This window comes from Talpa occidentalis, unplaced genomic scaffold (genome assembly GCF_014898055.3).
Source record: "Talpa occidentalis isolate TD23 unplaced genomic scaffold, MPIMG_talOcc4v2.1 talOcc4.11, whole genome shotgun sequence".
Lineage (NCBI taxonomy): Eukaryota > Metazoa > Chordata > Mammalia > Eulipotyphla > Talpidae > Talpa > Talpa occidentalis.
In genome coordinates this window covers 2,003,042-2,030,393 of record NW_023601104.1, presented here as the reverse complement: position 1 = coordinate 2,030,393, position 27,352 = coordinate 2,003,042, and the positions used below count along the sequence as shown (strand labels likewise).

Here is a 27,352-nt window from a genome sequence, read left to right as displayed (position 1 = left end):
TTGGGGCTAGGGGTGAGGCTAGATAGGAATGGATTAAAAAGTTCATCTCTGTTGGGCATCCCTTAAACCCAGCGGGAGCAGGGTTGATGGGTGATCTGGCATGAACCACACATGTGCGGGTCCCTGGTCAGCCTGAGCCAGCTGACATGCACCCAAGGGAGCAGAATCAACCCATGGGGGAGCCTGAGACTTCTGGAAACATGTCCAAGAAAGAGGATGCTCGTCTTGAGCTGAGCTGAAATGCCCTCAAGTCATCTCCTCTTGTCAGCACTTGCTGGCAACACCAGAGCCTTGCCTTGGAAACTTACAGAATCAAATGAGAACTGCAAAATCATCCAGGTGGATACAGCTCAGCAGGTCTACCTGGGGAAGGACGGACAGGGGACTGGCAAGGGGGCGGACACTCCCAGGGGCACCTGATCTACAAGGACAGTGATTATTAAGAACGAAACACAGGCAGAGGCTTAGTCCCAGGCCTTGCAGATTCTCTCCATCTTGGCCAAGGCCTCGCCCACAACCAGGCTCTGCCAGACCCTCCTCGGGCCAAGCAGCACCCCAGTTTGATCCCTGCTTTGTATTTTCTGGGGCCGGAGGTGCTGGAGCAGCGCTGTGTGTCATGCATCTGGCTTTGTTCAACCGAGATGTCACGTGGGACCGACAGAATAACCCAGAACCCTACAACAAGCTGGGGCCCAGTGAGCTGTGCAAGTTCTGCTCAATGATGCAGATGACAGCAAACAGAAGGAAGAAGCCCAGACAGCTAACTGAAATCCTTCACTATAAGCTGCTTCAAATGAAGGCCTTGAGGCCTCCCTGGTGGTGCAAGGGGTTGGGTGTCAGCATTATGAAGCAATCTGAACCTCCTGCAGTTCGATCCTCGGCCAGGGAGCTACCCACATGGTGCAGCAGACCTCTCCTGACTCGCCCGCTGCTCCCCTCAGCAGTGTATTTTGTCAGTCTGCCTGTTCTGTTCCCCACTCTGTCTCTGGTGAATCCTCTCCCCCCCACCACACTTCTGGTCTGTACCCCAATTCTTGTATGCATAAATAAATAAACCTTAAAAAAAATAAAATAAAATGAAGGCCTTCAAGAGCCATCGGCACAATTTTCCACTACACCAGGAAAAACTTCCCCTCTACATGCATGGAATTGCTTTGGGATGTTGTGTCAGGGTTTACACCAATTAATATATATCTGAAACTGAAAACAACAACAACTACAACAAAGCACAGCATACTAAACTGGGGGCACCCCCACAGCGAGTGAGGGCGCATGGCTTCTGAGGATGGACCCACCACCATGGTGGGCTGGAGCTTTATAGCAGCTGCAAGAGCTGACTGTTGAGCTTTCAGAAATCCTGCGAGCCAGATGCTGTTGCCCAGTGAAAATATTTATACCGTGGAAAGCGGCAAACGCGGCGAATCGGGGTGCCCTCTCATCAGGAGCCTGCACGCCTTCCTGCTCACGGCGCATGGAAAGGGCCCGGCTCCCGTGACCCTGCACGTGTGGTGTGAGCCTCGGTGCCCCCTTTGCTAAGGTGGATGTAAATCTGCCAGGCATGGTCCAGGGCAGGGCCTAAGCCAGGCAGGAACTGAAGTGGCGGCTGGCTCTAACCACTGCGCCACCTGCGCCCGAGCCCTCCCAGCAGCCGAGAGCCACAGCCGGTTTGGCCTGGCTCTCCAGCCAGAATGGGAGGGCGGCAGGAAGCAGAGGTACTTTCCAGAGAGCTGGGGTCTGAATGGGCCCATTGAGGGGCTGGGCCCCGCTGTTTCCTGTGGGGTTGGGCAGGGAAGGGCTCACACAAGCTGCCTTGTGCGGCTGAGAACACACAAGCTAAGCAGCCCCTTTCCCCAACAGAGGCCTGTGAGGCTTTGCTGGCCCGGGTTTTGGAAACTCTGACAGCACCATCCCCTCCACCTCCCGGCCTCCTCCTTCTGTTTCTCTTGCTGCTTCTGATGGGTTGCAGTTGCGAGAACCCAGAATCCCTGTCCCGGGAAACAGCTGGAGAGGGGTTTCTAATGGCGAGGGGGTGCAGGATAAAGAAGTAATTAACTAGGGATCAATCCCAGGGGCTTCCTTGGGGAGGTGAGGAGAGGGTCAAGGAGGAGGGAAGGAGGGGAATGGGCACTCTCAGAGGGCAGCAAGGCCACGTGGGAGCCTGGGAGGGATAGAGGATTTGGAAAAATGGAAAACGAAGGAGTAAAGGGAATAGTAGCACAGGCCAATCCAGGCTGAGTAGCCTGATGGGGTGCAGGCATGGCAAGGGGAGGGCAGGAAGTATCCCCCCCACTGCTTGGAGGTCTGCCCCGGACTCTCCTGGTCAGAGGCCCATGATTCATCACGAAGGCCTGAAGCAGCTGTGTGAGCTGTGCTCTGGGCTGGGAGAGGGCCCTACTTGGGCCTCAGCGTCACCATTTCGCTTGCCCTTCCTTCCCCTCCTGTCTGTGAGGATGAGGCCCGAGGGCCCCCCCAGGCCGGGAGTCAGCTCTCACACAGGTGGCGGGAGGGTTAACGTGGGCTGCCTGGGGGGTGCCTGCCTGGAAACCTCAAGAGTCCAGGCTCTGTGGATGTGTATTCACATGTGTGTGCGAGCGCGTGGGTGGCTGCTGGGGGCGTGTTTGGGGTTTGTGTAAGGCTGTGTGTTTGTGCATGTGTGCGCGTGTGGGCCGGGAGCCGCCGGGACAGAGCGGTGATTGTGTCCAGGCCTGCCCTGGCCTTGCCCGCCATGACTTGGTTGGGCCTGGCTTTGTGAAAGGAGCCGAGTGTTCCTGGAGGCTCCTGCCTCCTGCCAGGCGCCCATCCATCTGAGAAGTTTGCCCAAGGTGGAGAAGTCCCACAGCTTCCCACCCTTCCTGCCCACGAACAGGGTGCTGCTGTCTGGGTCCCTCCATGCCTTTTCCCGGGAGGAGGGCCAGGGGCACAGAGAGAGCCTGTGTCCTTCCTGGCCAAGCCTCCTCTCGCCAGGAGAGATGAAGCCTAGGCTGAGGGGCCCCCGCAAGCCACCTGGCAGGGCACGGGCTGTGCTGGCAGCTCCTGACTTCCTAGGGGGCACTCCTGGGACATGTATGAAAGGGGTGTTGCCCCTGGGTGGCCCCAAGCGTGAGGCTGGCTTCAGTCATGATGCCCAAGACTCTCCTGTCTGCAGGTTCTTGGGACAAGGGGAGAAGGTGTGGGCAGTGTCTGCTATCAGTTCCCTGACCCTCCCAGGCTGGCCGGGGTTAGGGTCTCAGCAATGGTGCCCCTTCCAGCCTGGGAGGAGTCCTTCTGAGTCCCCAGAACTGTGGGATCAACCAGTCCACCTCCCTCCCCTTCTCTGTCCCACATCTCCTCTGCTCTGCCTCTGCTGTTTCCCGTCTCTCCCTAGCTTCGGCTGTCACAGGGACCCCCTGTCTTGCCCGTGGACAGCCTGGAGAGCCAAATGTGGGGTCTCTTGCTCCTCCAGGCCTGGGCCCTCATTCCTGGGGCCATGGGCTCCACGACAGCACAGCTTTCTGCAGCCCAGGTCTGCGCGGGGGCTCGGCTCGCGCTTTCCAGACGGGCAAACCGAGGCTGCAGAGAAGAAGCCACAGCCAGAGACACAGAGGGCCTGCGGTTCTTTCCCTGCACCTGCCTGAGCTCTGGCACCCCACTCCACCCTGCTCCCCAGATCACTCCCCGAGTGCCCTCTCCCACCGCATTCCCGGCCTCAGGGGCAGCAGGCAGCCCCGCAGCAGCAGTAGCCCCACAGCCGGCATGCGTCATGCGTCCCGGCGGCAGCAGCATTCCTGGGTGTCTGCAGCCGCCTGACTTTATAAGGGAGAAAGTTTGGGAGCCTGGAGCCACTGGGCAGCATGGCGGGTGGGCAGTGCCCGACCCTGTTGCGGAGGGCGATGGGCAACCTGGGGGGGGGGGATGATTCGGGGTTGCCTAGATGGAGTAGGGGGGAGACGAGGGCCCATGTCCAGTCATCACTCACAAACGCAATAATGCAGCGATGGAAAAGCAGAGCCAACCTGGGGGAGACAGAAGGCCTAGGAGAGATGATAAAACAGATTGAGAAAGACAACATCCTCCTGCTCTACAAAGATTAAGCTCAGGGGCCCAGACTGAGGCCCGAGAAAGGAGATGGAGGTGAAAAGATCAAGAGGCAGCGAAGGCCGGGCGGAGGTCAGCCAAGGTCAGCATGGAGCCTGCTGCCATGGGCAGGAGCGAGGAGGGTGAGGGGGGCACTCTACTAGGCAGCTGGGGCTGGAGGGGTCCTGCTCTGGGGCAAAGTTGGACTTCTCCACATAGCCTCTTGGGGGTCAACACCAGGGGTGACAGGTCCTGTTTCCAGATCCAGATCCTGGGCAGGCCGGAGTGAGGCTGGGCGGGTCCTCCTGAGAGAGAGCTGAGGGAGGCCTCCAGGTGGCTTGCTCGTGCAAGGCCAAGGCAGAGACGAAAGGCTCTCTGTCTCCCAAAGGATGTGTGTGGTGGTCCGCTGGGGACTAAATGCTGGCTCTGTGTGAGAGAGGATGCCAAGCGTCCTGCTTGATGCTGGGTCCTCCAGAACTCACACCAATCCCCTTCCCATATCTCCAAGGGACCCACTTTTTCTTTACCAGTATTCTGCTCCTTAGCCAAGGACCCGCTGAGGAGGCTGGGCTGAGGAGACAAGTTCCCTCTGACTTCGAACCTGAGCTCCAGCTCCAGCACCATGGGGCTGGCGCTCCCACACTGGGTGCAGGTCAGAACACCGTCAACATAGTGCATTGGGGCAGGGCGGATCGGGGTGCGGGACCATCACTCTCTCCAGCTACTCTGGCCTCCCTGGCTCCATGCCACTGACCTACATGGGTGCCAGTTGCTCCTGAAGCCCCTCCCTTAGCGGTCCCACAGCACCCCCCACCCACCACAGCCCCCAAACCAAGCTATCGTCTTCCTCAACACAGATACCTTAGAGGTAACATGAGGGAAGGTGACAGGGTTTTGTTGTAGAGCAACCCCCTCTCCCTGTCCTATAACAGTTTGACTTCGTCAGAGCAAAGGGATGATGTAACATGCCCGCTCTGTCCCTGAGTCTAGAGGGACTCCACAACCCAAGCCGCAGGCGGCCCAGTGACCACCCTCCTTTCCTGCCCAAAAGCCACACAGAACTTACAGCAGAAGCTGCCCCCTCAAAGACAAGAGCTTGCCCCAGTTGAGTCCTGGACATCAGGCCCTGGTGCTCACAGCCCCCCTGTCTCAACTCTGAGATCTTGGCTGGGGTCAGGCAGCCCCATCCCTCCTTCCTGCCTCGCTCCAAGAACTCCAGGATAGCTGACCTGGCCAGTTCCTTTCTGGTCCCAGGGTGGGACAATGGTTTCCTCAGCCACTGGCTGAGCCTGAGCTATGTCATGGGCCTCAGCGAGTGGTCCTCTAGCCAAGCGGTGGAGTTCACCTATGCCGGGGGGAATACTTCCAATGTAGGGTCCCCGGAGAGGAAGTGTTATAGTACAGCCCCGATATTGAACGGGTTCCTGGCTGTGGGTCCTCACCCGCGCGCTTACAAGGGACTTATCAATACTCCACTATAGACACACACAAAAGGTTAATAAAAGGTTTATTTACAAGGGAAAAGGAAATGGAAATGGTGGCAAAAAGTGAAAGGGGGGAATTGTTAGGGGGAAAAGGCTGTCCTAAAGCTAATTCCATACAGGCTTTGTGGACTCCACCCCCACCCCAGGCCAAAGCCAAAGACACTGGGAACTGCAAATCCCATCCCCACCAAAGGGAAGGTGGCTGGGACCTGAGGGTGGGGTTAAGCAGCCAGGTGGATAGAAAAGGCAGACATGTGGGCTTTGGGGGGGGATCCCCATTTTGGCTCTCCACCAGCTCGCAGCGTCCGGCCAGCTCTGAGAGTGACTTTGGGTTTCCAGGTCGGCGGATCGGGTAGGACGCATTAAAGACTTTATTTCCCTATTTTCTCCCTGAGTTGTACATTTTCCTTATCTCCTTTTCCCTTGTAAATAAAGCTTTTATGAACCTTTTGTGTGTGTCTGTAGTGGAGTATTCATAAGTCCCTTGTAAGCGCGCGGGTGAGGACCCACAGCCAGGCAACCCATTCAATATCGGGGCTGCCCTATAACAGGAGCAGAGGTTGGGGTGTTGCACTTGGTCCACAGACAGGAGCAGGGCCGTGCCCTGGGCTCCCAGCCACGTGCCCCAGCCCTGGAGGCATGTGGGTCATGGAGGAAGAAAGAGGGAAATGAGAGGTTTTGCTGGAAGAATCAGCCTAGTCCACCCAGGCTGGAGGGCTGGGCGGGGAGGAAGCAGGGCTCTCAATGGAGCCTTTGTGGAGGCCTGCTGCTCCCCAGGCCTGAGGCGCCGAGGGGTGGGGCTGCCTCAGTGGGTTGCAATTCTGTAAGGCTTTTCCTTGCCTTATAATTTTCCTCCCTGTTCGGAGATGGTGAGTTTTCCAGGCTGGCTTCCCGGGGTTTCCTGGCCCCAGAGGGAACGTGGGTCTCTCACCTCCAGGGGCCCAGGCTGAGGTAGGGGTTTGGGCAGAGAGGAAACAGTGGGAGCTGTCCCCTACCTCTGTGTGAGGTAGCTCCCAGCCTGCAGGTGGGGAAACTGAGGCTCAAAGAAGGCAGAGGCTGGGCTAGGGCCGCCCCAGGAGCAGTAGAGCCGGTCCAAGCCCCATGGGGGCGTGCAGGGGGCGTGGGCGCCGGGGAGGAAGGGGCACAGCACACACAGGCGGTTGTGTGTGCGTGTGGGGTGGGGGCTGGGGGCTGCGTGTGAATGGGAAGTGGGACATCTGCCTGGCTGGGAGGGAGGAGGGTGTCGGAGCTGGCCTCCTGCCTGGGGAAGACACTTTTTCCTTCTTGTCCTCGGCTCCCTCTGTAGGGTTGGGGCGGAGGCAGGAGGCAGTGAGGAAGGGAGGGGAGCACATCTGCTTTCGATGGGTGGTTTGGCAGCCCCCTCGCATCTCCAGACATGGTTGGATGGGGTCTGGTTCTGGGCTGGGCCAGATCAGGGAGGGCTCTTCTTCAGGCCGGCTGAGGATGGCACGTTCCAGAAACTATGATAAGTGCCAGCCATGCCCACTGGGGTCTAAGAGGTGAGGGAAGCAGGAGGAGGGACAGAGATATGCGCTGTGGCCTGGGTGGGAAGCCTGCCCCTAGGAGGCTGAGGGCCAGCCCCTCTCTTGGGTAGACTCCAGCACCTGGAAGCCTGTGGCTCGTGTCTGAGTCTCCCCTCAGCTCTGGAATGAGCGTGCTGAGGGCTGGGCAGTTGGGGAGGTGTCTTAGGGATTCCCTTGAGCCAGGCAGGCTGGGCTTGGAGACAATTGGGGAGCAGGGCTGGGGGCGGGGAAGTGGAAGCAATGACTGTTCTCTGGAAAGAGCCCAGCTTGTATTGACAAGACTGTGCATTGGAGGCGCCATCACCATTGCCACCTCAGTTCCCCCACACGGAATGCAGGGGAGGGGTGGATGGACTCACAGACAGAAGTCCCACATGCAGGAGATGAGGGGAAACAGATGCTTAGGCCAGGGATCACCCCCACTGCCAACACATACTTCACTCAGAGCCATGTGCTGCTCTGCTCTCTCTGGCCTCAGTTTCCCCATGTGGGAAAGATGACCCGATGGACCCTCGGGCCGGGGCTAGCCCAGCCCAGCAGGAAGTGCAGGTGGAAAAGTGCAGTCTCTGGTCTCCCTGGTGGCGCAGGCGGTTGAGCGCCTGAGTGCCGTGCTGTGAAGCTGCCCGCAGCCTCTGCAGCTTGGGTTCAATCCCGGCCGGCCGGCGAGAATCCCACATGGCACAGCAGACCTCTCCTGTCTCACCCGCTGCTCCCCTCAGCAGCGTACTTCGTCAGTCTGCCTGTTCTGTTCCCCACTCTGTCTCTGGTGAATCCTCTCACCCACCCCACACCTCTGGCCTGTACCCCGGTTCTTGTATAAATAGATTTTTTTTTAAAAAAGAAAAGTGCAGTCACTTCCACGGGGTCACCCCTGGCCTAAGGGGCCATAGGCCGGCCAGACCAGGCAGTCATGGACAGGCTCCAGCACCAGCCCTCCCGGAGGGGAGTACCCAACTCCCGACTCAGGCCAGACTCCGCGTCTTCTCTCCTCCAGCCCATTCACGGTGAAAGCCCCGCACCTGCCTGCCCTGGTGGAAATCTGAAAGTCATTCCGGGCCGTCTCCATCCTCCTTCCTGTGTCCCATCATTCTGGCCCTTAGTCCTGTTCCAATTCATCGCCCCCTCTCTCCCCTCACATGTGCCACCCCACAAGGCAGATGGCCGCCACCCCTTGCCTGGCTTAATGACTTCCTGTCTCCTTTTGGCAGCAGCAGCCACAACCGACCTCAGGGGAAGTCACCCCGGCATCCTCCCTGCCTGGGCATCTTCAATGGGCTCCTACCCCAGGATCAAGCCCCAAGTCCTGAGCACGGCGCTGATGCAAGGTGCTGGGTGACCTGGTTCCTGCCAGGCCAGGCTTTCCTGTCCGCTTCCCCTGAACGCCTCCTGCGCTGGTCTCGCTGGACCTCGGCGGTTTCACGCCCACATCTCAAACCCCCACACTGGCTCAGTCTGGGCCTTCTGCCTGCCTTTCCTTTCTGCCTGCAAACTGTCCTCTTACTCCCTCAGGAAAAGTCTCCCTCCACGCCCAGACGAAAGCACCTTCTGCGCGCTTGGGTGCCCTCAGCTGGGGCCGGGGCCGGTCTCACTCTCCCTGCCCCCCTCTCACACTGTCCCTAACACGGTGGGTCTTGGGGACAAGACTGAGGCTGCTGGGGAAAGGAGAAGGGAAACAAGGAGGGGTGCACAGGGCAGGAGGGATGCCCCTCCAGTGCCCGCCTCTGGTCTCTCTAGTCCTCCTTTGCCCTCCAGGCCCAGAGGCAGGGGTGAGGTGTGGTGGGGCTGCCCCAAGCAGGGAGAGCTTTTCTGGGCCTGCGGTGACAGTCTGGGGCTTGTTTTTAAAGAAAATAGAATAAGAGCCCCTATTTATAGACGGAGGCCATAGCCACAGACAGGAGATGGATGGGGTTTGAGGCTCCGCAGGCTCTGGCTCAGCAGGGGCTGGGGGTGGGGCCATTCCCAGGCCCCCTGTCTCCCTTTCTCAGCCCCCAAGGAAGTGCCTGTGGGACCTAAACATCCCCCAGGACAGGATGGGGCAGGCCAGGGGGAGGGGTCTTAGGTGAAGGGGACGGAAAATCTCTTTCAGGATTAGTCCCTGGGGCCCTGAGCCCCTGTGGGAACGGGTGGAGGTGAGCGTGTGCTAGGGTTTCTGAGAGGGCAGAGAGGACCTGTGGAGGGCCTGGGACGCTGGCGGTGGGGAGCACTTTGATGGCTGTTGGGTGGGGAGTGGGGAGAGGAGAGAGGACACAGCAAGGCCAAGGAGATGGGGCAGACAAGGGCTGGGGGAGAGTTAGTGGTGGGGTGGAGAGAGACATCAAGAAGGGGAGGGGAGAGAGGCCCCACGCCCTGGGGACACTGGCGTGGAAGGGACAATAGGAAGCAAGGGAGCAGTTGAGTGGGGTCACTGTGCCTCAGAAAGCCGCAGGTGCTCCTGGCAGAGCGGCCAGAGTGCTCTGGATGCAGGTGAGGAAGGCCAGGAACTCGGCATCTCTGGGCCTCATCCTGGAGGCCAGGTCTTGCCTGCTCCTGCGTGGAGCGGCCGCCTGGAGCCTTGTTCCTGGCGTCTCGGGGGCCCGTCTGTGGGGGCAGAGGTGAAGCCGTGGGCTTCATCACCACCATCCCTCCAGACAGCCGTGCAGATGGGCAGGGTGGTGCCTGGACCACTGGGCTCGGGCCGGGCTGTGGCTCGCTGGGGGTGAGTTCCCCGGCCCGGGGTTGCGCGCTGCGGCTCTGGACTGGGCTCACAGCTCCCTGGCTCAGGTCCCCTGCTTGTGCGCTGGGGGCCGGGGGGTGGCTGCGGCCCTGGGCATGTGCCATGGAGCTGGAGCCACACAGTGACTCAGAGAGTTAAAAAAGGAGCAGCACTGAGCGGTGACTCAACTGGCTCTGGAGGGCTGGGTGGGTCTGGCTGGTACAAGATGCGGTGGTCTGGGTTTATTTTTGGCAGGGTGGGGCTGGGGCCAGGGGGTGGGAGACTGAGCCGGGGGCGGAGAGAAGCCGTTACTCCAGTCCCAGGAGAGCCCTCGGGCTCAGTGCCAACTTAGGAAAGCAGTGTCCCCATGCCAGGGGCGCCGGCCGCCTCTCAGGCCCGCTCCAGGCCCAGATTCCCTTGCTGTGTAGACAGGACAAGCGGTGGCCTCTCTCTCTCTCCTTTCCCCGGGAGGTTCGTGCTCAAATTTTAGAGCTGGCCTGAAGACCGAAGATCCTGTCCAGGACTAGGGACCCCAAGGAGGGGGGCCATTAAGAGCTGGTTCAGGTCCCTACAATGTCTCGCCTACCTGGGGGTGGTCAAGAAATGGAGGCACAGACCGCATCTGCTGCCTCTGGAGGCACCCAGCTGGGCCCCAGATGGGAGAGCAGAACACATGGGCCCCAGATGCCCAGACACGAGTCCTGGCCGGGGGCGGGAGCCTGGGTTCTGTCCGCATATCCGGGGAGCAGGCTGCACTCTGCCCTGCGGTCCGTCGAGAGGAGTTAGCTCTGTGGGGTGAAGGCAGAGGGTGCCCACACAGTGCCATCTCCACCTGGGCCCAGGCTCTGGCTGGCCTCTTACCAGTATCCCCCCAGCTGGCACTGCCCCCTCTCTGTCACCATGTCCTGGCCCCATCCCATTACCTCTGACTGCACACAGGGGAGACCGTCCTCCCAACACCCCTGGCTGGACCACACAGCCCAGGCCAGAGCCATAACCCCTCACTCCCTTGGGGTGGACCCTGTTGCTGGTGACAGCCGTTGGAGCTGCGCGACCGTTGGTGACGGCCCCGGGAGCTGCCCTGCCCTGCCCTGCCCTGCCCCTGCCAGAGAGGGTGCCCCAGGTAGCCGAGAGGAGGGCGCTGCCCCATCAAGGGGCCCAGCACCCACGTGCTCTCTTCAATCCCACCCACCTGCTCAAGGCACAGGGTCTGGGCTGCATGTGGTCACTGGTTCGCGGCCCGGACGTGGTAATCTCCCTCAGAGGTCTTAGGCTCTGGGGAGGGCTGGGGGCAGCTGCTCCTCCTGTGGGGAAGGCTGTGGCCTCAGCACAGCCTTGCCCCTCCCTCCCGCCTTGGAGGGCCTGGGGGCAGCGGCTGGCCGACGGCTCCCACCTGTCCCTTCCCCACCACTTTGTCCTAAACGGATCTGCTCACAGGGCCACATCCAGTCCCCACCCAGGAGCCAAAGACTCCCAAGCGAGAATCCCACTCCTGGGTGGACCCCGCCTTGGGAGAAGTCAGCAGTAAGAGAGTCCTGGCAGCCACAGCAACGGGCACCCTGAAGCGTTTCCTGCAGGCAGAGGGCTCTAGAGACACTCACACAGGAGGCAGAAACACCTCCCATTTTAGAGAGAGAAAGGGGTTCAGAAGGGCCGGGTCACTTGTAACTGGAGTGGTGGGACTGGTATTGGCCCTCAGCTCCATGTAGGAAACCACCGCCTGCAAGGCCCTGGGGCTCCCGGGGTGAGAGGTGGGCCTGAGTCAGAACCCAGGGGCGGGAGGGGAGTTTACTTTCAGCTGCTCTAAGACCCCAAAAGGGTGATTCGCCCCTTCCCTGGCCAGGGTGGGGGTGTGTATGTGTGTGTGTGTCTGGGTTCCAGGCCCGGCTGGCCTGCGCCCAGCTGCAGGAGAGCTAGGTCACCCTGGCCACGGAGCACAAGGGAAGGGGGCGGGAGGGCCGGTGTCGTGGGAACCAGCATCCTGGGCCCACTGATATTTATAGCTGCCCCCTCCTGAAATGTGGGCGGGGGAGCGGTTGCTCTTAGGTGGGAACGGAAATTGGCCTCCTCTCCCCAGCCCCCTCCATCTCCCTAGGGAGAAGGCTGGCTGAAGCCAGAGGCCCTGTCTGGCCGTGGAGCTGGGGCTTGTTTCCCGACTTGGGGGTTTTCCCCGGGACTGCTGGCTCAGGGCTGGGAGACTTTCTTTGCCAGGCCCGAGCCATCGCTGAGCAACACTGCGAGTCTGTGTGAGTGTGTGAACACATGCGAGGGCATGCCGGGGTGGTCTGGCACCTCTGGGCATCACCTGACAGAAGTCAAGAACCAGAGGCCAGGTGATGAGAGTGGGGAGGGAGGCCTGTGACCCCCAGAGATGGAGGGCAGGCCTCAGGAGAGGGTGGGCCAGCCTGCAGGCTCCGTGGAGTGGTGGTGCTAGAGTTGGACTTGGGTGGGGGGAACAGGGAAGACTAGTTGCGGGGCGCAGCTTGAGCACAGCACCTCCTTGAACGTGGGGCTGGTACACAGTTGGGAGAGGGAGCACAGTAGGGGCATCTTTGGGCCAACAGGTAGGTGGCACCCTGAGGCTCTAGCCTACCTGGATGCTCAGGATGTCCCATGTAGCTCTGGGAGGTGGGGGGGGGGTGTACACATGGGATGCTGGGGAAGAGGGGTCAGGCCTGAAGGGCCTGCTGGGGGAAGCAGGGCTGGGGCTATGTCCTGTCTGTCGCTCCAGCTGGGGAGATCCTGGTGAATCTTCCAGGAACTCTGGGTATGTATCTTGATTTGGAGTCTTTGAAAGCCAGCGAGTTCTTCCTTCTCTCTGGCCCATGTCGCCCCAGCTTTCACATGTTTCAACTCAAAGCACATCAGCAGTTTTCAAGTCCTTTTTTAAATCCACTAAACCCTTTATCAAACCACATCTTACATATAACTTCAGTCTATGAGCACACGTTCACGGAGCTGTGCTCGGGAGCTAGGCTGGGGCGGGCAGCCCATCTTCACAGCCTCAGTCGCCTCCACATGTTAAGCCCTGGGATTTCTAGGCCCCTCTGTAAGTGCAGCCCTGTGCTCAGCATGATAGTGGAGACGTCCAGAAAAGCAGATGGGAGGTCCACCCTTGGGGAACTGCTGGTTCTGTGTGAAAGGCCACACCCAAAGCAGGGTACGCACACAAAGAGCAGGGAGGCCTAGCCCCCTCCCTGCTAAAAACATGCTGTGTGACTCTGAGCAAGTAGCTGCCTCTCTCTGAGCCCTGGTTTGGCCTCAGTTCCCAGGCCTGAGCTGGGACGAGAGGTGGTCCCCCTGGCCCACCACACCGAGGCAGTTACACGAGCAGTGGCGGGAGGCTGGCTAACGCATACCCGAGTTGGCAGCCCGGCTCCGCGTGGGCAGGAGCCGGGAGGGAGGAAGCAATGGTCAACAGGACAGGCCTGTCCAGAACGTGGGTGAGCCGTGCCAGCAAGCCAACTCCACAGCAGCCCCCAGAGCTCCCACCCCACGTTGCAGACAATGTGGCTTCATTCCACCCTGACTGTCAGCAGGGAGTGGGGGCTGTTCTTATGCTGTGAACAAGTTGGGGAGAGCTGCATAGGTGGGGGCCACTTGCTCGAGGGGCCTGGGGAGATGGCAACAGAGATCTGGGGTTCTCAAGGAGCTTTTTCTCCCTTACTGGTATGCCTTCGCCCCCTTCAGATGGCTGCCCCCTGGCTTGACCTGGAAAAGCCGGCTGTTGTTGGGGTGAGTGAGAACATCAGAGTCTGTGTCCCCAAAGGGTGCCCTAAGGTCAGTTCCTGAATTTCTCTGTGTCTCGGTCTCCTCATCTGTGTAATGGGAATGTTCCTTGAACCCGGGCTGCAGAGGGGTGGCAGGATAACACGGGTAGACTCTCCATGGGGTGCCTCTGAGGCCAGAGCTCAGTTATAAGACAGCTCTACTCCCTCTCTGGTCTGGAGTCATGGCCCCCCTGGGAAGCACAGAAGAGCTAGCAGCCCCAACCCCAGGGAGGATCCGAGGCCACAATTGTTCCTACAAATATAGTTTATTAAAAAATTACTCATGAACACGTTGGTTTTCACGATGCACTGCCGCCTGTGTCATGTTACAATGCGGTGCTGTTTCAGTCCAGAAAGAAAGAAAAGCTCCCAGACACACGGAGGAACCATGGCGATGCAGCACCTTTGCAACCCACCCTGAGCTTGACCCTAGCGACAGGGTCTTAACTACAGAAACTTCTATAAGACCAGACACAGGCTGGGTTGGAGAAGAGAGGGGCTGGATGGGGCCAGAGGATTGGGGGTGAGGCAGTGAGGAGCAGAGGAAACAGCGGAGGGGACAGACTCAAGGACTGAGCCCCCAAAGCGCCCATGTTTGTTTGCTCCGCGCACTGCATAAGAGCCACAGCACAGCCTTGCCTGCCACTCCTCGCCTACAGCCAGTCCTCCCGCAGCCAGTCCTCTGTCCTCCTGTCCTCCCCTCTTCCCGGGCACTACCCAGCTCAGGTCAGTGATGCAGGGGGCTTGGAGATGGAGGCTGCTGGCAGCAGTCACTGAGGTCCAGGCCCAGGCCACCCCGCCAGGTCTGAGCCCAGGTCTGAGAGCAAGGCTGCGTGCAGGGTCCCGCATACCCGATTGTGAGGACTGTTTGCACACCAACATCTGCGCAGTGAGCGCGTGTCAGGGCTATTTCCAACTCCCCCTCCCCGGCCTACCCCTTCTTGGGCAGCACGCCCAGTTCCCAGACCCAGCCTTACTCTTCCTGAGCCCTCCATACACCCCACTGCCTTCAGCCGGCCCACCTGGCTCAGCCCCCTCCTCAGTCCAGCCAGCCTCCCAGTAGCACTGAAAGACCCTTCTTGTCCTGCCAGAGCCTGGGGGCCTGACGGGGCAGAGTGAGGAGGGGGCTCTGTTATACTTGGTTCTGGGACAGCTCTTCCAGCGCCTGGGTGGGCTGGGCCAAGGCCCTGCCCCAAGGCACGAACAGTTCAAGGCCCAGAGTTGTCCCCAGCACCTTTCCTCTCCTCAGGCCAGCCCCAGAGCAGCAGAATCTCCCCTGGCTCAATTTCTGGCACCCAGTGACCCTGTGACCCGCTCTCTGACACCCCCAGCAGTTCAGAGCCCCACCCAGGTAATGCAGGAGCTCTCCACGTCCATGGCCCAATTCAGTCCCTCACCTAGTGCAGGTCAAAGCTCAGCCTGGCCAGGGAAGAGGAGCCAGAGCCAGGGCCCCTGGTCATTTTCGTCTCCTGGTTTTATGCCCGCTGCCCCCCTCGACGGAATGCCATTGCCGTCAGCTCAAATTGTGCCCCACCACTGTCCCTCTGCCCAGGGCCACCCATAAGGCTTCGAGGAGCTAGACGCCATACCTGTGTCCACAGTCACGGTGGCCTAGCTCAGTGTCCCCCACCCCAGGCTGGAAGCACTCTCAAAGCAAGGCTGGGGCACCTCCTGGGATTCTCTGGGGCCTCCTCTTTCCTGTCTGTATAATGGGCAGCTTGGCCCAGTGGCCTCCAAGGCTGCTGACTCTCCCAGATCCCACGAGGGAAAGCATTTCTGGTGCCTCAGGTGGGTTCCTGTGATCTCTGGGACCTGATGCCTTCCTCAGGTAGGGGCCGCTCTTACTGAAGAGACCAGTGTGGGGCGCTAAGCCAGGTGGGGTGACAGAGATGTTGGAGGGGCACTCTGCAGGGACAGGGAGAGAAGACCAGTTCTCCCCCCATCCCCTTTTCCAAATCCTTCCTAAAGGCCAGGGTTGGCTTGGCGTTTTAAGCCTCACTGGCACATGCCACTCTGCTGTCCTAAGACCTCGTTGGCTCCCACTGCCAACATGGCATGGTCTGTGGGTTTCATTTTACCATGTAAGGTTTCTGTGCCCCAGTCCAGGCGCTCGTCCTGGCCTGTGCTCCCGCGGGGCTGTTGGCGTTCCCTTGTCAGCTCCCCTCTGCTCCTACCCACCTCAGTGCCTTTGCCCAGGCTGAGCCCCTGTCTGGGGCACCGACCTCCTCCCGGGTCCCTAAGTCTGGCCTCCTGCTGCCCCGCCCCAGCTCGTCTCTGAATATCTCGTCTCCATATTCCTTATCTGGATCCTTGGAGACAAGATAGGGATTGTCATTTGATTTTTAATTTGCTTTTTTGCCTCCAGAGTCCAAATTTGGCCCGTGCCTGTCTCTGCACTCCTCACTGCCCAGGAGAGCGCACGCTGCCACTGCCGTGCTGGGAGGTATTTGAAAGCCGCTCTTAGCTGACGCCCTAGGGAAGGGAGGTGGGGAGATCCCTCTCTTGGCTGGATGAGCTGGCGTCTCCGGGACCTCAGGTGGCCCCTTCTCAACTCTGCAGCGGTCCAGCCGCTGACTCCCGGAAGGACGGGGTCCCTGGGGGCAGAAGGGGGCCTGGGGATCCAGCACTGACTCACCCCAAGGGGGTCCTCCCCTGACTCATTTCCCTTCTGGGCACCTCATGATGCTGCCCATTAGCCCTGGCTTCCCTAGCTGAAGGGGAGAAGGGTGTGGCAGAGCCTCTGGAAGGAGACTCAGGCCCTTCCTCTGCTTGCAGTTGCTTTTGGGAAGGGTTCTGAAAGATGTTGGGCTGAAGCACTGATTCATACGTGGGCAGTAATGACGAGGGGCCCCGGAGGCCACGGTTTTCAGGCACAGCTCGACCACGCCTTAGAATGCTGTGGTGCGGGGGTTTCTGGCGCTGCAACAGAAGAGGGAAGCACCCAGCACCTCCCAGAAGCAAACTTTCATTCAGTCTCGCTCAGGTCAGACACCAACGCCTGGGACGGGGAGGTGTGGCAGGGAGATGCCCGGGCCATCTGCTGGGGCACGGGACATTCAGGGACACGGGTCCTGCCTCCAGGAGGCTGACGCCAAGTGCTCCCGTGGGCCACCGAGCAGACCTTTCAGTGAGGAGAGAGGAGGCAGACCCGGGACCAACAGGTGGTGAAGAGGCCAGATAGACACACCTGGACAAGCGCAGGGGAAGAAGCAGCAGAGCTGGGGAGTGGCTGGAAGGGTCAGGGGAGGCTGCCAGAGGTGGAAGCCAAGATTTGGGGCCCCAAAGGACAGGCAGACTAATTCTTCCCCACTCTGCTCCTTGCAGCACCCCCCATTCCTGGCCGGGGAGCCTGAGCGGGGACTGTCTCCTTCCTGGGGGGCGGGTGTCCTTGGGACCCCAGGGCTGTCACCGGAGACCTCGGCGCAGGGAGCCCGCTCAGCGCCCGGGCGCCCCCAGGTCCATGGCAGACAACCTGGCCCAGAATCATGCCCTAGAAAACCCCAGCCGGGCGCAGCCTGGGAGGAGCAGAGCCCCCACAACCGGCCTGAAGTGATGGGGGACACTTGGGCCCCTCCGTCTCTCCCCCTGCCGGGACTTTCCACCGTCCCAGCCCCAGCCCGCTCGGCCCCTTACTCACCAGCCGACGCGCGCTCGGTCCACGCGGCCAGGGCCAGGGCCAGCGCCAGGGCGGCCGCGGCGGGGGGCGGGGGCCACGGGCGCATGGCCACGGGGGGCGGCAGGGTCTGCGGGAGCTCGGAGGGCGCAGGGTCGGGACCCGGGCGCGCAGTTTCGAGCTGAGAGACTCGCTCCTGGGGCACCCGCTCGGCGGCCCGGCCTTAACTCGGGGGGCGGGGCAGGCGCTACCCGCGCTCCGGTTTCAGGCGGGGGCTCCCCCTCGGCCCCCAACCTTCTTAAAGGGCCCGTGCTGGGCTGGTCCTCCCGCTGGCTGCAGGGGCTGGGACCCTGCCCGCTGGGCCACTCTCGCGCCCCACCGCGGAGAGGTCAAGGTCAGACCGGGTCCCCCTGCGCTCTGACCCCTGGACCCCTCCTTTGACAGGGGCTTGCAGCCGGGCCAGCTGGCTCCTGTCCCTCCTGCCCTGGAAGGGGGGGGTGTCTTCTCACACTCCAGGTTGGAGGACGGGCACATGCAGCCCCCTCACACCTGTTGCTGCGCTTCTCTGCCTCCAGCCCTCCTCAGGGCGCCACTTGGGCAGAGAGGCACCAGCCTGAGGTTGTTCATGGCTCTGCCCCACGTTGTGACCTTGGCCTTCTCTGCTCAGCGGGGCCTCGAGAGTTTGCCTGCCTGGAAAGGAGAGAGGTTCTGGGCACTCCCCTAGGCAGGAGGGGTTCTCACCTCCACAGTATCATTTGCCTCAAAAGAACCCTGCAAAGTGGATGAGGGCCCTTCCGAGCCCCATTTTATGGGGTTGGGGTCGGTGGCTTGGCGCTGGAAGTGGTTTTGCAAGGCCCCCAGGTGGACAGAAGCTCTGTGGCCAGCAGGGCCACGACCCCAAGCCTCCCGACTCCCGAATCCGGGTGTTCCGACTTCCTGGGGCTGTCTCGTGGAAATCTGGCCCTGGATTTAGCTCCTACCTAACAGCTTCAGGCTGGGGCCCTTCTTCTCTTGGCTCCCTCCCAGGCAACAACTTCAGCTTCGTCCCAAACAGAAGGAGAAAGGGCAACTTTACCACAGAGCTTCCAGGCCTAGAGGCTCTGCCTGCTCCCTGCCTCGCCCCAGCACCAGCCTCGCCTGGCCTGGGCTCTGGGCTGGCCGGGAGGTGGAAGATGACGCTGGAATCCCCTTCCCTCTCCGCCCACAATGCTGCTGTCCCACCTGCCTGCGTTGGCCCCCACGTCCTCCTCCCCTCCAATGCACCCTCTGTCTCCCCAGCCCCTTCCCTTGGCCATGACAGTTCCACCATGAGTAAAGCGCTTCAGAGTGTCCAACGAAACTGAGCCCCAATTCTCAGATGAGAAAACTGAGGCTGATAGAGTTTAAGGGGCCTGAGCAAGTCCACACAGTTGCTAAAGTGTGGAACCAGGTCCTGGATCCCCCCAGTTCAGCGTTCCGACCACCACAACACAGTGGGGTATATGTGTGGGGGGCAGCGGGGGGCAGGGGAGGAAGGTCTGTGCTGAGAGCGCAGACCTGAATTCGATTCCCAGGTCTCTGACTTAGCTGTCCAGCTTTGAGCAAGTCATTTCACCCCTCTGTGGCTCCGTTTCTCCACTCGTAAAATTGGATTAGCGAAGATTGAATGCTTTGATGTACCTCACGTGCTGAGCCAGGGCTGGCACGCAGGAGGCGCTCAATAGAGCGCGATGGGTCTCCTGGCCCATCCTCCCCAGATTTGAATTTGCGTGTAGCTTCCCGCCCATCAACTCCCGGGATGGAAAGTCAGCCCTGAGGGCTGAATTTTCCTATCCAAAGTCAGCTTCATGCAGTAAGTGCTAAATAAATGCGTGCTGAGGGTGACTAAGAAGCAACTGCTGCTGTTCAGTAGGGATTTTAACGAGCATCAGAACTTCCATTCGGTTTGCCCCAGGAGGGCAGGGTGGGGCAGCGTGGCCTCCCCAAATAAAGCCGTTGATTCCACAACTTGTCCCTTGTTTTTCCTTCACCTCAACTCAACGAGGAGGCACCTGGTCCTTGTTAGGGCTACTTGTTGACCTAGTGTGGGCCCACAGTTGGGGGGGCTGTGGGGAAGAGTTTGTGTGGAGGAAAAGAGCTTTCTTTTCAGTGATGAAGAGGGAAGGAAGAAAAAGACCTTTACTTCTTTATAATTAACGACTAGAGTGGAGGGTCCCACCTGCTCCGTCTGCCCCCCCTTCTCTCTCCTCTCCCATCCTCGCCTGGCCCTCGCTCTCATGCCCACCCACACCAGCTTCCCCGTCACTGCCAGGAGGAGTGGGAGTCATTTGTCTGTCTGTGGAGCCTCCAGATGAGACCCGGTCGACGGCTGGGTCCCGGTCGGGCGAGCTTGCAGCCTCCCCGCCTCGTTGCTAGCTGGGCCGAGAAACACAGTCCTGGAAGGATCGCGCGCGGCAGCCAGCAGGCAATGATGGCCGGCTGGGCTTCTCAGTTTACAAAACATTCACCTGGTCTCTTGACAACCCAGGGAAGTATGTGTGTCGGGGGACATGTTCCATTCTGACTGATGTGGAAGCGGAGACTGTCAATAGAAAAGGGGTGCTTTGTTCACCCGGTAGCACAGGACTTGAACCCAAGACCCATGCCCAGTGGCATCATGCCAGGTAGTCTGGCAGAAAAAGTTGAGGTCCCCCATTGCTTTGGAACTGATCCTTGACCAGCTCTTCCCATCTCAGAGCAAGGCCAGGGGGCCAGGGAGCCTGCTTAACCGCCTTGCTGCCTTCTCGGCCTTCCCCTAAGCCTGAAGCCCCCGTCAGCAGCAGAGCTGACCAGGGTGCCGTGGCATCCTCAGCCCGACTCAGATCTCCTCCCTCTGCCCTTTGCCATGATTTTCCCTGGCGTGGGTTGGCCGGCACTCTTGGTGACCATCCCAGACTGCCTCTGCCTTCCTAGCCCTGTCGCCCCTTCCTCCAGGGAGCTCTCCTCGTCCTCCCGCCTGCTCCTGACCTCCCTTTCCACAGCCTTCCCGGAGTCGTGATCTCTGTACTCTCCTACTGCCCCTGGGCACGGCTACGGCTTCCTGGGCCATGAGGTGTGGTCAGTGCCTTTCTCTCCCTAGACTGACCCCTCCCCAGCAGACCACAGGGGAGGGAGCCTGGGATGGAAGGGAGAAACAGAACGCACCAGAAGGGTGAAGGAGGAAGCCCACAACCCTGCGCAGTTTCTGCCTCGGAGAGAATAAGACATCACAGCTCATCCCCGCTCCCAGGGCTTCAGCACGCACCGTCCAGGCCCTTCCTCGTCCTTACCCTCATGCTCCCTGGGCTGAGAGTGTCCCCTCTAGCATGACTGCGGCTGGTCCTGCCCTGGGCCAGGGCCTGGCCCTTTGAGTGCCTCTGTGTTTTGCACTGACTGCCTGGGCCCCACCCAGGGAGCCTTGGCCAAAGCCAGCTTGTGGGTAAATGGCGGGTACTTGTGCCCTAGATGGGGTGGTGCCCTCGGGGCATTGGCCCTCCGCCCTGAAGGCCACAGGACTCAGGTCACTACTGTGCAGGGGACATGGGCTGTCAGCTCTGGCTCTGTGGCCCCACAGTCTCACCTCCAGGAGCCCGTGGCAGGGGGCCCAGGCCTGCACCTCTGACCAGGGGCCTCTGCTGCGAGTGGTCTTGCCCTGCTCCTGGCTGGAGGCAACCCTGGGCCTGCCTCCAAGTGCAGGCGGCCAGGCTCGGGAGGGGCGGGGTCAGCTATTCCCAACAATTACACAATTCAGGAGCCGAAAAGTTATGTTTTTTGCCCTTGGGAGCCGGTTGCGGACAGAGAGGAGGCCAGTGGCAGGCTCTGAGTGACACCCAAGTTGTTTGGGGGACACGGGGACCGGGGTTGGTGGCGGACCCTCTCTCAGCCTCTGTTCCTGGAGTGGACACCCGTCTCCACACCACGTCCACAAAGGCTTGTGGCTTCGGTGGCTGTGACCAGCTGGCCACAGCTGTCTCCCCCGGGACGTGTGCTGTTTCTAAATATCGGTTCATGTTGTTAACCCCTGCTGGGCTGCGCTGGGGGACGTGAGCTGTGCTGTGCTGGGGGACGTGAGCTGTCTGCAGAGCACTTCTCTGGGGTGGGGGTGGGCAGCGAACATTTCTCTGCCTGGATGGAAAGTTTGTCTAAGTGAAATTTGCTCAGGGTCTAGCTTGGCCAGGCACTTTTGGGGGCTGGGGTGGGGCTCCCAAAAGAAGGATGAGAGGTTGCTGTTGGGGACTGAGAATGAGCTGGCGGTGGATGTCGGGAGACCAGGTCTGAGCTGGCTGTGGGCAGGGCTGTGGAAAGAATGTGGACTCAGGAGCCAGCCGTTTGGGCGTGCCAAGCTTTTCTATGTGGCCGCAGGTGGATCTCTTCGGCTCTCTGCAACTCTTCCTCTGTCAATTGTGGCACCCCCGGGGTGCTTGGGTGATGCCCTGCAACAGAGCTGCTGGGCTTTATAAACTGTGAAGGCCAGTGCCTGGTGCTTATGACGGCTACTGTGGCTGCTCTCTGCGTGACTCCGGAGAATCTCTTCATGGAGAGGCAAGACTGACAACCGAGAGACAGCTGGAGCAAGACAGCAGGGCTGTCTCAGCCTGTGTGGGGCGTGGAGGGCCCGCCGCCTGCACAGAACGGAGTTTGGATTTCAGCCCTGAGCTGGCCCGGTTGGCATGGCAGTGTCCTTGTACAGCGCCAGCCAGTCTCCAGGATGGCTCTCTGCGGGCTTCACACCCCTGTGTGGTCACCTCCCATAATGAAGGGGGTGACCCATGTGGCCAGTCGGGCTTTGCAGAAATGACAGAGTGTGACTTCCAAGGCAAGGTGGGAAAAGCCACCAGGACCTGAAGACAGTTAACTCCCTGCGGAGGCCCTGCGGAGAGGAACTGACGTCTCGCCCACAGCCAGCACCAACTCACCGTCCATGCGCGTGGGCCTCCCGAGAGTGGACCTGCCAGCTCCAAGCAAACCTTTAGATGATGTGGTCCTTACTGTCATCTTGATGACTGCTGCCCAGGCGCTCTCCAGCCAGGCCCCCCCAGCGTAGCCACTTTTCAATGTCTGACCCGCAGAAACTGTGTGCAAATATTACCATTTATTGCTTTTTAAGCTCTTAGGTTTTGAGGGTAATCTGTTATACAGCAAAGCTCTTAGGTTTTGAGGGTAATCTGTTATACAGCAACAGAAGACTCAGACAAAACTGCACAGTTCTGAGTGGCCAGTCCCCTGGTGAGTCAAACTGCACTTGTGTCTGAGACTTAAATTAAGACTGTTCCCTCTCGAAGGAGTGGTGTTTCCCTGATAATGAATCAACTCATTCATTCATTCAGCAAATATATATTTTGGGGCCTCCCTGTTGGCACAAGGGTTTAAGTGTCAGCGCTATGAAGCTGTCCGCAGCCACTGCAGCATGGGTTCTATTCCTGGCCAGGGAGCTACCCACATGGCGAGGCAGACCTCACCTGTCTCACCCGCTGCTCCCCTCAGCAGTGTATTTCATCAGTCTGCCTGTTCTGTTCCCCTCTCTCTCTGGTGAATCCTCTCACCCCCCCCACCCCACCCCCCACCTCTGGCCTACACCCCAGCTCTTGCATGCATAAATAAATAAATCTTTAAAAAACAAGCAAAAATATTTTTGATTTTTTGGTATGTTTCATGTTCAAAACAAAGCAGATCTAAAGTTGCAGCTTCTGGGAGAATTATTTGTTCAAAATTTCCTTTTTTTTTTTTTTAAAGATTTATTTATTTATGTATACAAGAGCTGGGGTACAGGCCAGACATGCAGGGGGTGGGGAACAGAACAGGCAGACTGACTGAAATACACTGCTGAGGGGAGCAGCGGGCGAGACAGGAGGGGTCTGCTGCACCATGTGGGTAGCTCCCTGGCCGGGGATGGAACTCGTGCTGCAGAGGCTGCAGATCGCTTCATAGTGCGGTGCTTAACCCCTTGCGCCACCAGGGAGGCCCCCAAATTTTTTTCTTTTTTCTTTTTTTTAAAGATTTATTTATGTATTTATACAAGCACTGGGTACAGTCAGAAGTGTGGGAGGGTAAGAGAATCCACCAGAGCCAGAGCAGGTAGCAGAACAGGCAGACTGACGAAATACACTGCTGAGTGGAGCAGTGGGCACCACAAGAGAGGTCTGCGCACCATGTGGGACCCTCGCCGGTGGCCGGGGATCGAACTAGTGCTGCAGAGGCTGCGGGCAGCTTTGCAGCCAGCGCTCAACCACTGTGCCACCAGGGGAGGCCCCAAAATTTATTTCTTAAGCACACACTTTGTGCCAGACATGTGTGTGCATGCAAGGGGAAGGGGCTAGGGACACAATGATAAATGACAGGAAACCTGCCTTTGGGAGCTCACAGGCTCTTAAGTGACCTGTCGATTGTTGGATGACAAAGGAGGTGTCCTGGACAAGTCCAGTGGTGGGAGCGGGGCACTTGGATGGGTGCTGGCATCATTCATTGGGACAGACAAGGGGTGGGGCCTTCTCATGAGCAAAGCTCTGGGTATGTTGACTTAGAGGTGCTTTTGAGGCCCCCAAGTGATACCCAGTGCTGTGGAAGCATCTGAAGTGGTTAGGACCAGAGGCAGCTATATGGGGAATTGCCAGGGTGCAGGGGTGGGGCTGAAGGAAGCAACAAGAGCTCAGAGGACCCCGGGAGATGAGGGGCATTTACATGAGAGGAAAGTCCAGGCTGAATTCTGACACACCATTCCTTCCCGAGCTTTTGTTTTGACATGACTTCGGATTTACAGGAAAGTAGCAAGTGTATCCCTACATGCTCTTCATTTTTTTTTTTAAGATTTATTTATTTATGCATAAAAGAGCTGGGGTACAGGCCAGAGATGCGGGGGGTGAGAGGATCCACCAGAGACAGAGCGGGGAACAGAACAGGCAGATTGACGAAATACACTGCTGAGGGGAGCAGCGGGGGAGGCAGGAGAGGTCTGCCGCACCATGTGGGTAGCTCCCTGGCCAGCCGAGGATCCAACTCGTGCTGCAGAGGCTGTGGATTGCTTCATAGTGCGGTGCTTAACCCCTTGTGCCACGAGGGAGGCCCCACATGCTCTTCATTTTCCAAATGTGAATCTTTTGCCACATTTAAAAATTCTGTTCTCTCCAGGTATAGAAGCTATTTTTCCCTGAACCATTTGAACGTAGGCTGCAGACATAATGCTTCCTTGTCCTTAAGTGCTTCAGTGTGTGTTTCCTAAGAACCTTCTCTTCCGCAACCGGAGATGACCATGGACACCAGGAAGGTGACACGGGCACAGTGCTTTGTCCTGGACGTGGGCTTTTTTCTGGTTTTGTCAATTTTCCCAATGATATCCGTTAGAGCCAAACAAAATCCTGCCCCTGATGTTGCTCTTACTTGTCCTATTTTTTCCTTCATAGTTTCGGTGCTAGACTCTGGTTGTTTTATCTCCTTGTTGTGGTTCTCTCTCTTTTTTCTAAAAATAAACTTTACAGTGTTCTGTGTAGCACTGGTTTCTAACATCATGGAAGTTTTAGGAGTGAGCCTTCTAAGCTGACGTCTGGGGACACTTCTCAGGATTCTCCGAGAGTCTAGCTCCCATCCCCGACCTGTCCCAGTCTCTACCCCCAGCTCCCCCACCACCTCCTGCACCACCCTTCTATTCCTCGTGATTTTGACCTCGGTTTTGCTTTATAGTTGTCCTGTCTTTCAAGTTTCTATGACTGGAATTGTGCTTCAGTGTTTCTTTGTCTTTCAGGATGTTTCTATTTGGGAGCAAGGACACTCCAGTTATTTTGTAGAGTGAACTTTGACTGGAGTTTGTGTGGTTTCTTCATCATTAGACTCAGGTTATGCACCTCTGGAGGGAAGACCTGGAGGGGTGCCCCCAGGGCAGGCTGCGGGGGCAGTCAGTACCTACCTGTCCCATTTTGTCAAGATGTGGACTTACAGTGTGAACTTAGGTTGCTTGGCTGAGGCGTTGCCTGCTGGGATTTTTCCTGTAAAGTAACTGTTTTTCCCTTGCAATGAGTAAGCAGAGGCCAACTTTGAAAGGTCAGGCTGAGGAAGATGAGGCAGGAAGGCTGTGAAGGGACAGAGGGGATGGCAGCAAAGCCAGGAGGACACCTTGGAACCAGGATGAAGTGCTGTGAGGAGGGGATGGTGGGAGGTTTGGCCAAGATCCCCACTGGTGAGGTGACGTGTCCACTGGCTTTGGCTTCCTCTTGTGGGTCACAGTTTTGGTAGAGTGGTGGGCCTGGGGGAGTCTGTGGGGGTGCAAGAGTGAAGGAGAGGTCAGCACCTCTAAGCGCACCTGTGACAATGGGCGGAGGGACAGGTTGGGGTGCGGCTGGAGAGGTGCCTGGCCAGGGTTTGGTTTTCTTTTTTTTTTTAAAGATTTATTTATTTATGCACACAAGCGCTGGGGCACAGGCCAGAGATGCGGGGTGGCGGGTATGTGTGTGTGTGTGAGAGGAGTCACCAGAGACAGAGTGGGGAGCAGAACAGGCAGAGCTACTGAAATACACTATTAAGGGGAGCAGCGGGCAAGGCAGGAGAGGTCCGCTGTGCCATGTGGGTAGCTCCCTGGCCGGCGGGGATGGAATTCGTGCTGCAGTGGCTGTGGATTGCTTCATAGTGCTGCGTCTTAACCCCTTGAGCCAACAGGCAGGCCCCCAGGGGTTTGGTTTTTAATAAGAGAGGGCCGATGAAGGGAGGGGCAGGATGAGTGGTTGAAGCCAGGAGGGGAGGACAAGGCAAAGTGAAGGTCCATGGAAGGCAGACCAGGTCGGAGGCAGAGGTCCTGATGGGTCCTTGCAAGCCCTAGGGGTCATGTGGGGGGTGGTGACAGAGGAAACTGGGGGTTCTGAGGGTGCAGTGGGAGGGTGTGCATCAGAGTTTGGTGTGATGGCTTCTACTCTGCTGAGGGGAGGCAGCACAGGAAGTCTACAGTGGGGAAGGAGCCACATTTCAAGTGGTCTCTGGGGAGAAAGAGAGAGAGAGAGAGAGAGAGAGAGAGAGAGAGAGAGAGAGAGAGAGAACGCAATGTGGGGGAAGAGGCAACAGGAAAGCATTTGGAGTAGAAGTGGGACAGCATGGGACATGCTGGGGTGTAGGGAGGTGGCTCAGTTTCCCCAGGAGTGCCTTGGGCAAAGGCTACAAATAGGAGTAGTGCAGGTGGTGGAGTGTCAGGACGGTTCCCTGGAACACTCCTGCCTCAGACCAGGAAAGTGGAGGTCCAGCCCAGATTTTGCCCTACTGTGCAATGGGATCATTGGGGCTCAGGTTCAGCAGGCCCTCAGCTTCCTCCTGGAAAAGCTGATGAGGACAGGGGTGAGGTGGTGGCGCTGGCAGAAATCACCTCTGATTTCTGAATCACAGACTGGGTTGCCCCACAGGCGATGTGAGGGTCTGGGGAGGGTCTACAACCACTAAGGTAGTTTGACACTTTCAGTCCCATCAGGAGCTCTGGAAGGCCCAGCAAGCCAGGCCAGTCTGTTCTGAGTCTTCCTCATACCTGCTGGTTGGGGTGAGTTCAGAGTGTGATTTGGTTCCTCTAAGCTCAGAGGCTCTGTCTGTCCAGAGGGGGCCCTTGAACTTGTGTCCTTGTTCTGTCTCTTACTGATGTCATGGGAGTCTTTGGACAAATGCTTAACACTGCCTGGGTTTCAGTTTCCTTATCTGTATATGACAGTCGAGACAGATACCATCTTGAAAGCCAGCAGTCACCTGTTCCTAAAATGGAACTGTAAGAGGAAAAGTGAGGAGCAACCTCTGGGTCAGTGGGTGGCAATCATAACCAACTCAGTGGTAGAAAGTGGAGCTTTCTAGACTCTATTCCCTGTTGTCTTTTATTTTTTTAAGATTTAGTTTATTTATACAAGAGCTGGGGTACAGGCCAGATGCGCGGGAGGGTGAGAGGATTCACCAGAGACAGAGCAGGGAGCAGAGCAGGCAGACTGACTGAAATACACTGCTGAGGGGAGCAGCGGGAGAGACAGGAGAGGTCTGCTGTGCCATGTGGGTAGCTCCCTGGCCGGCTGGGATCGAACCAGCACTACAGAGGCTGCAGACAGCTTCACAGTGTGGCGCTCAACCACCTACGCCACCAGGGAGGCCCTCCCTGTTGTCTTAAGGGGCAGGTGCTTATGGGAAACAGAGGCAGAGCTGGTATTTGGTAGTAAACCACTGGTGAGGAGGGCTGTTGGTGCAGAAGCCACCAG

General features: G+C 58.7%; 1 protein-coding gene across 1 annotated transcript in view; it reads right to left on the bottom strand.

The window, feature by feature from the left end:
* Window positions 1-17,226, bottom strand: part of CSPG4 (chondroitin sulfate proteoglycan 4) — a gene marked incomplete at its 5' end in the record, with an annotated part of 33,944 nt that extends 16,718 nt beyond the window's left edge. The window contains one exon of the mRNA XM_037504129.2: window positions 17,181-17,226. Coding sequence (XP_037360026.1) covers window positions 17,181-17,226 — 46 coding nt within the window. The remainder of the gene's footprint in view (window positions 1-17,180) is intronic.
* Window positions 17,227-27,352: the final 10,126 nt, after the last annotated feature.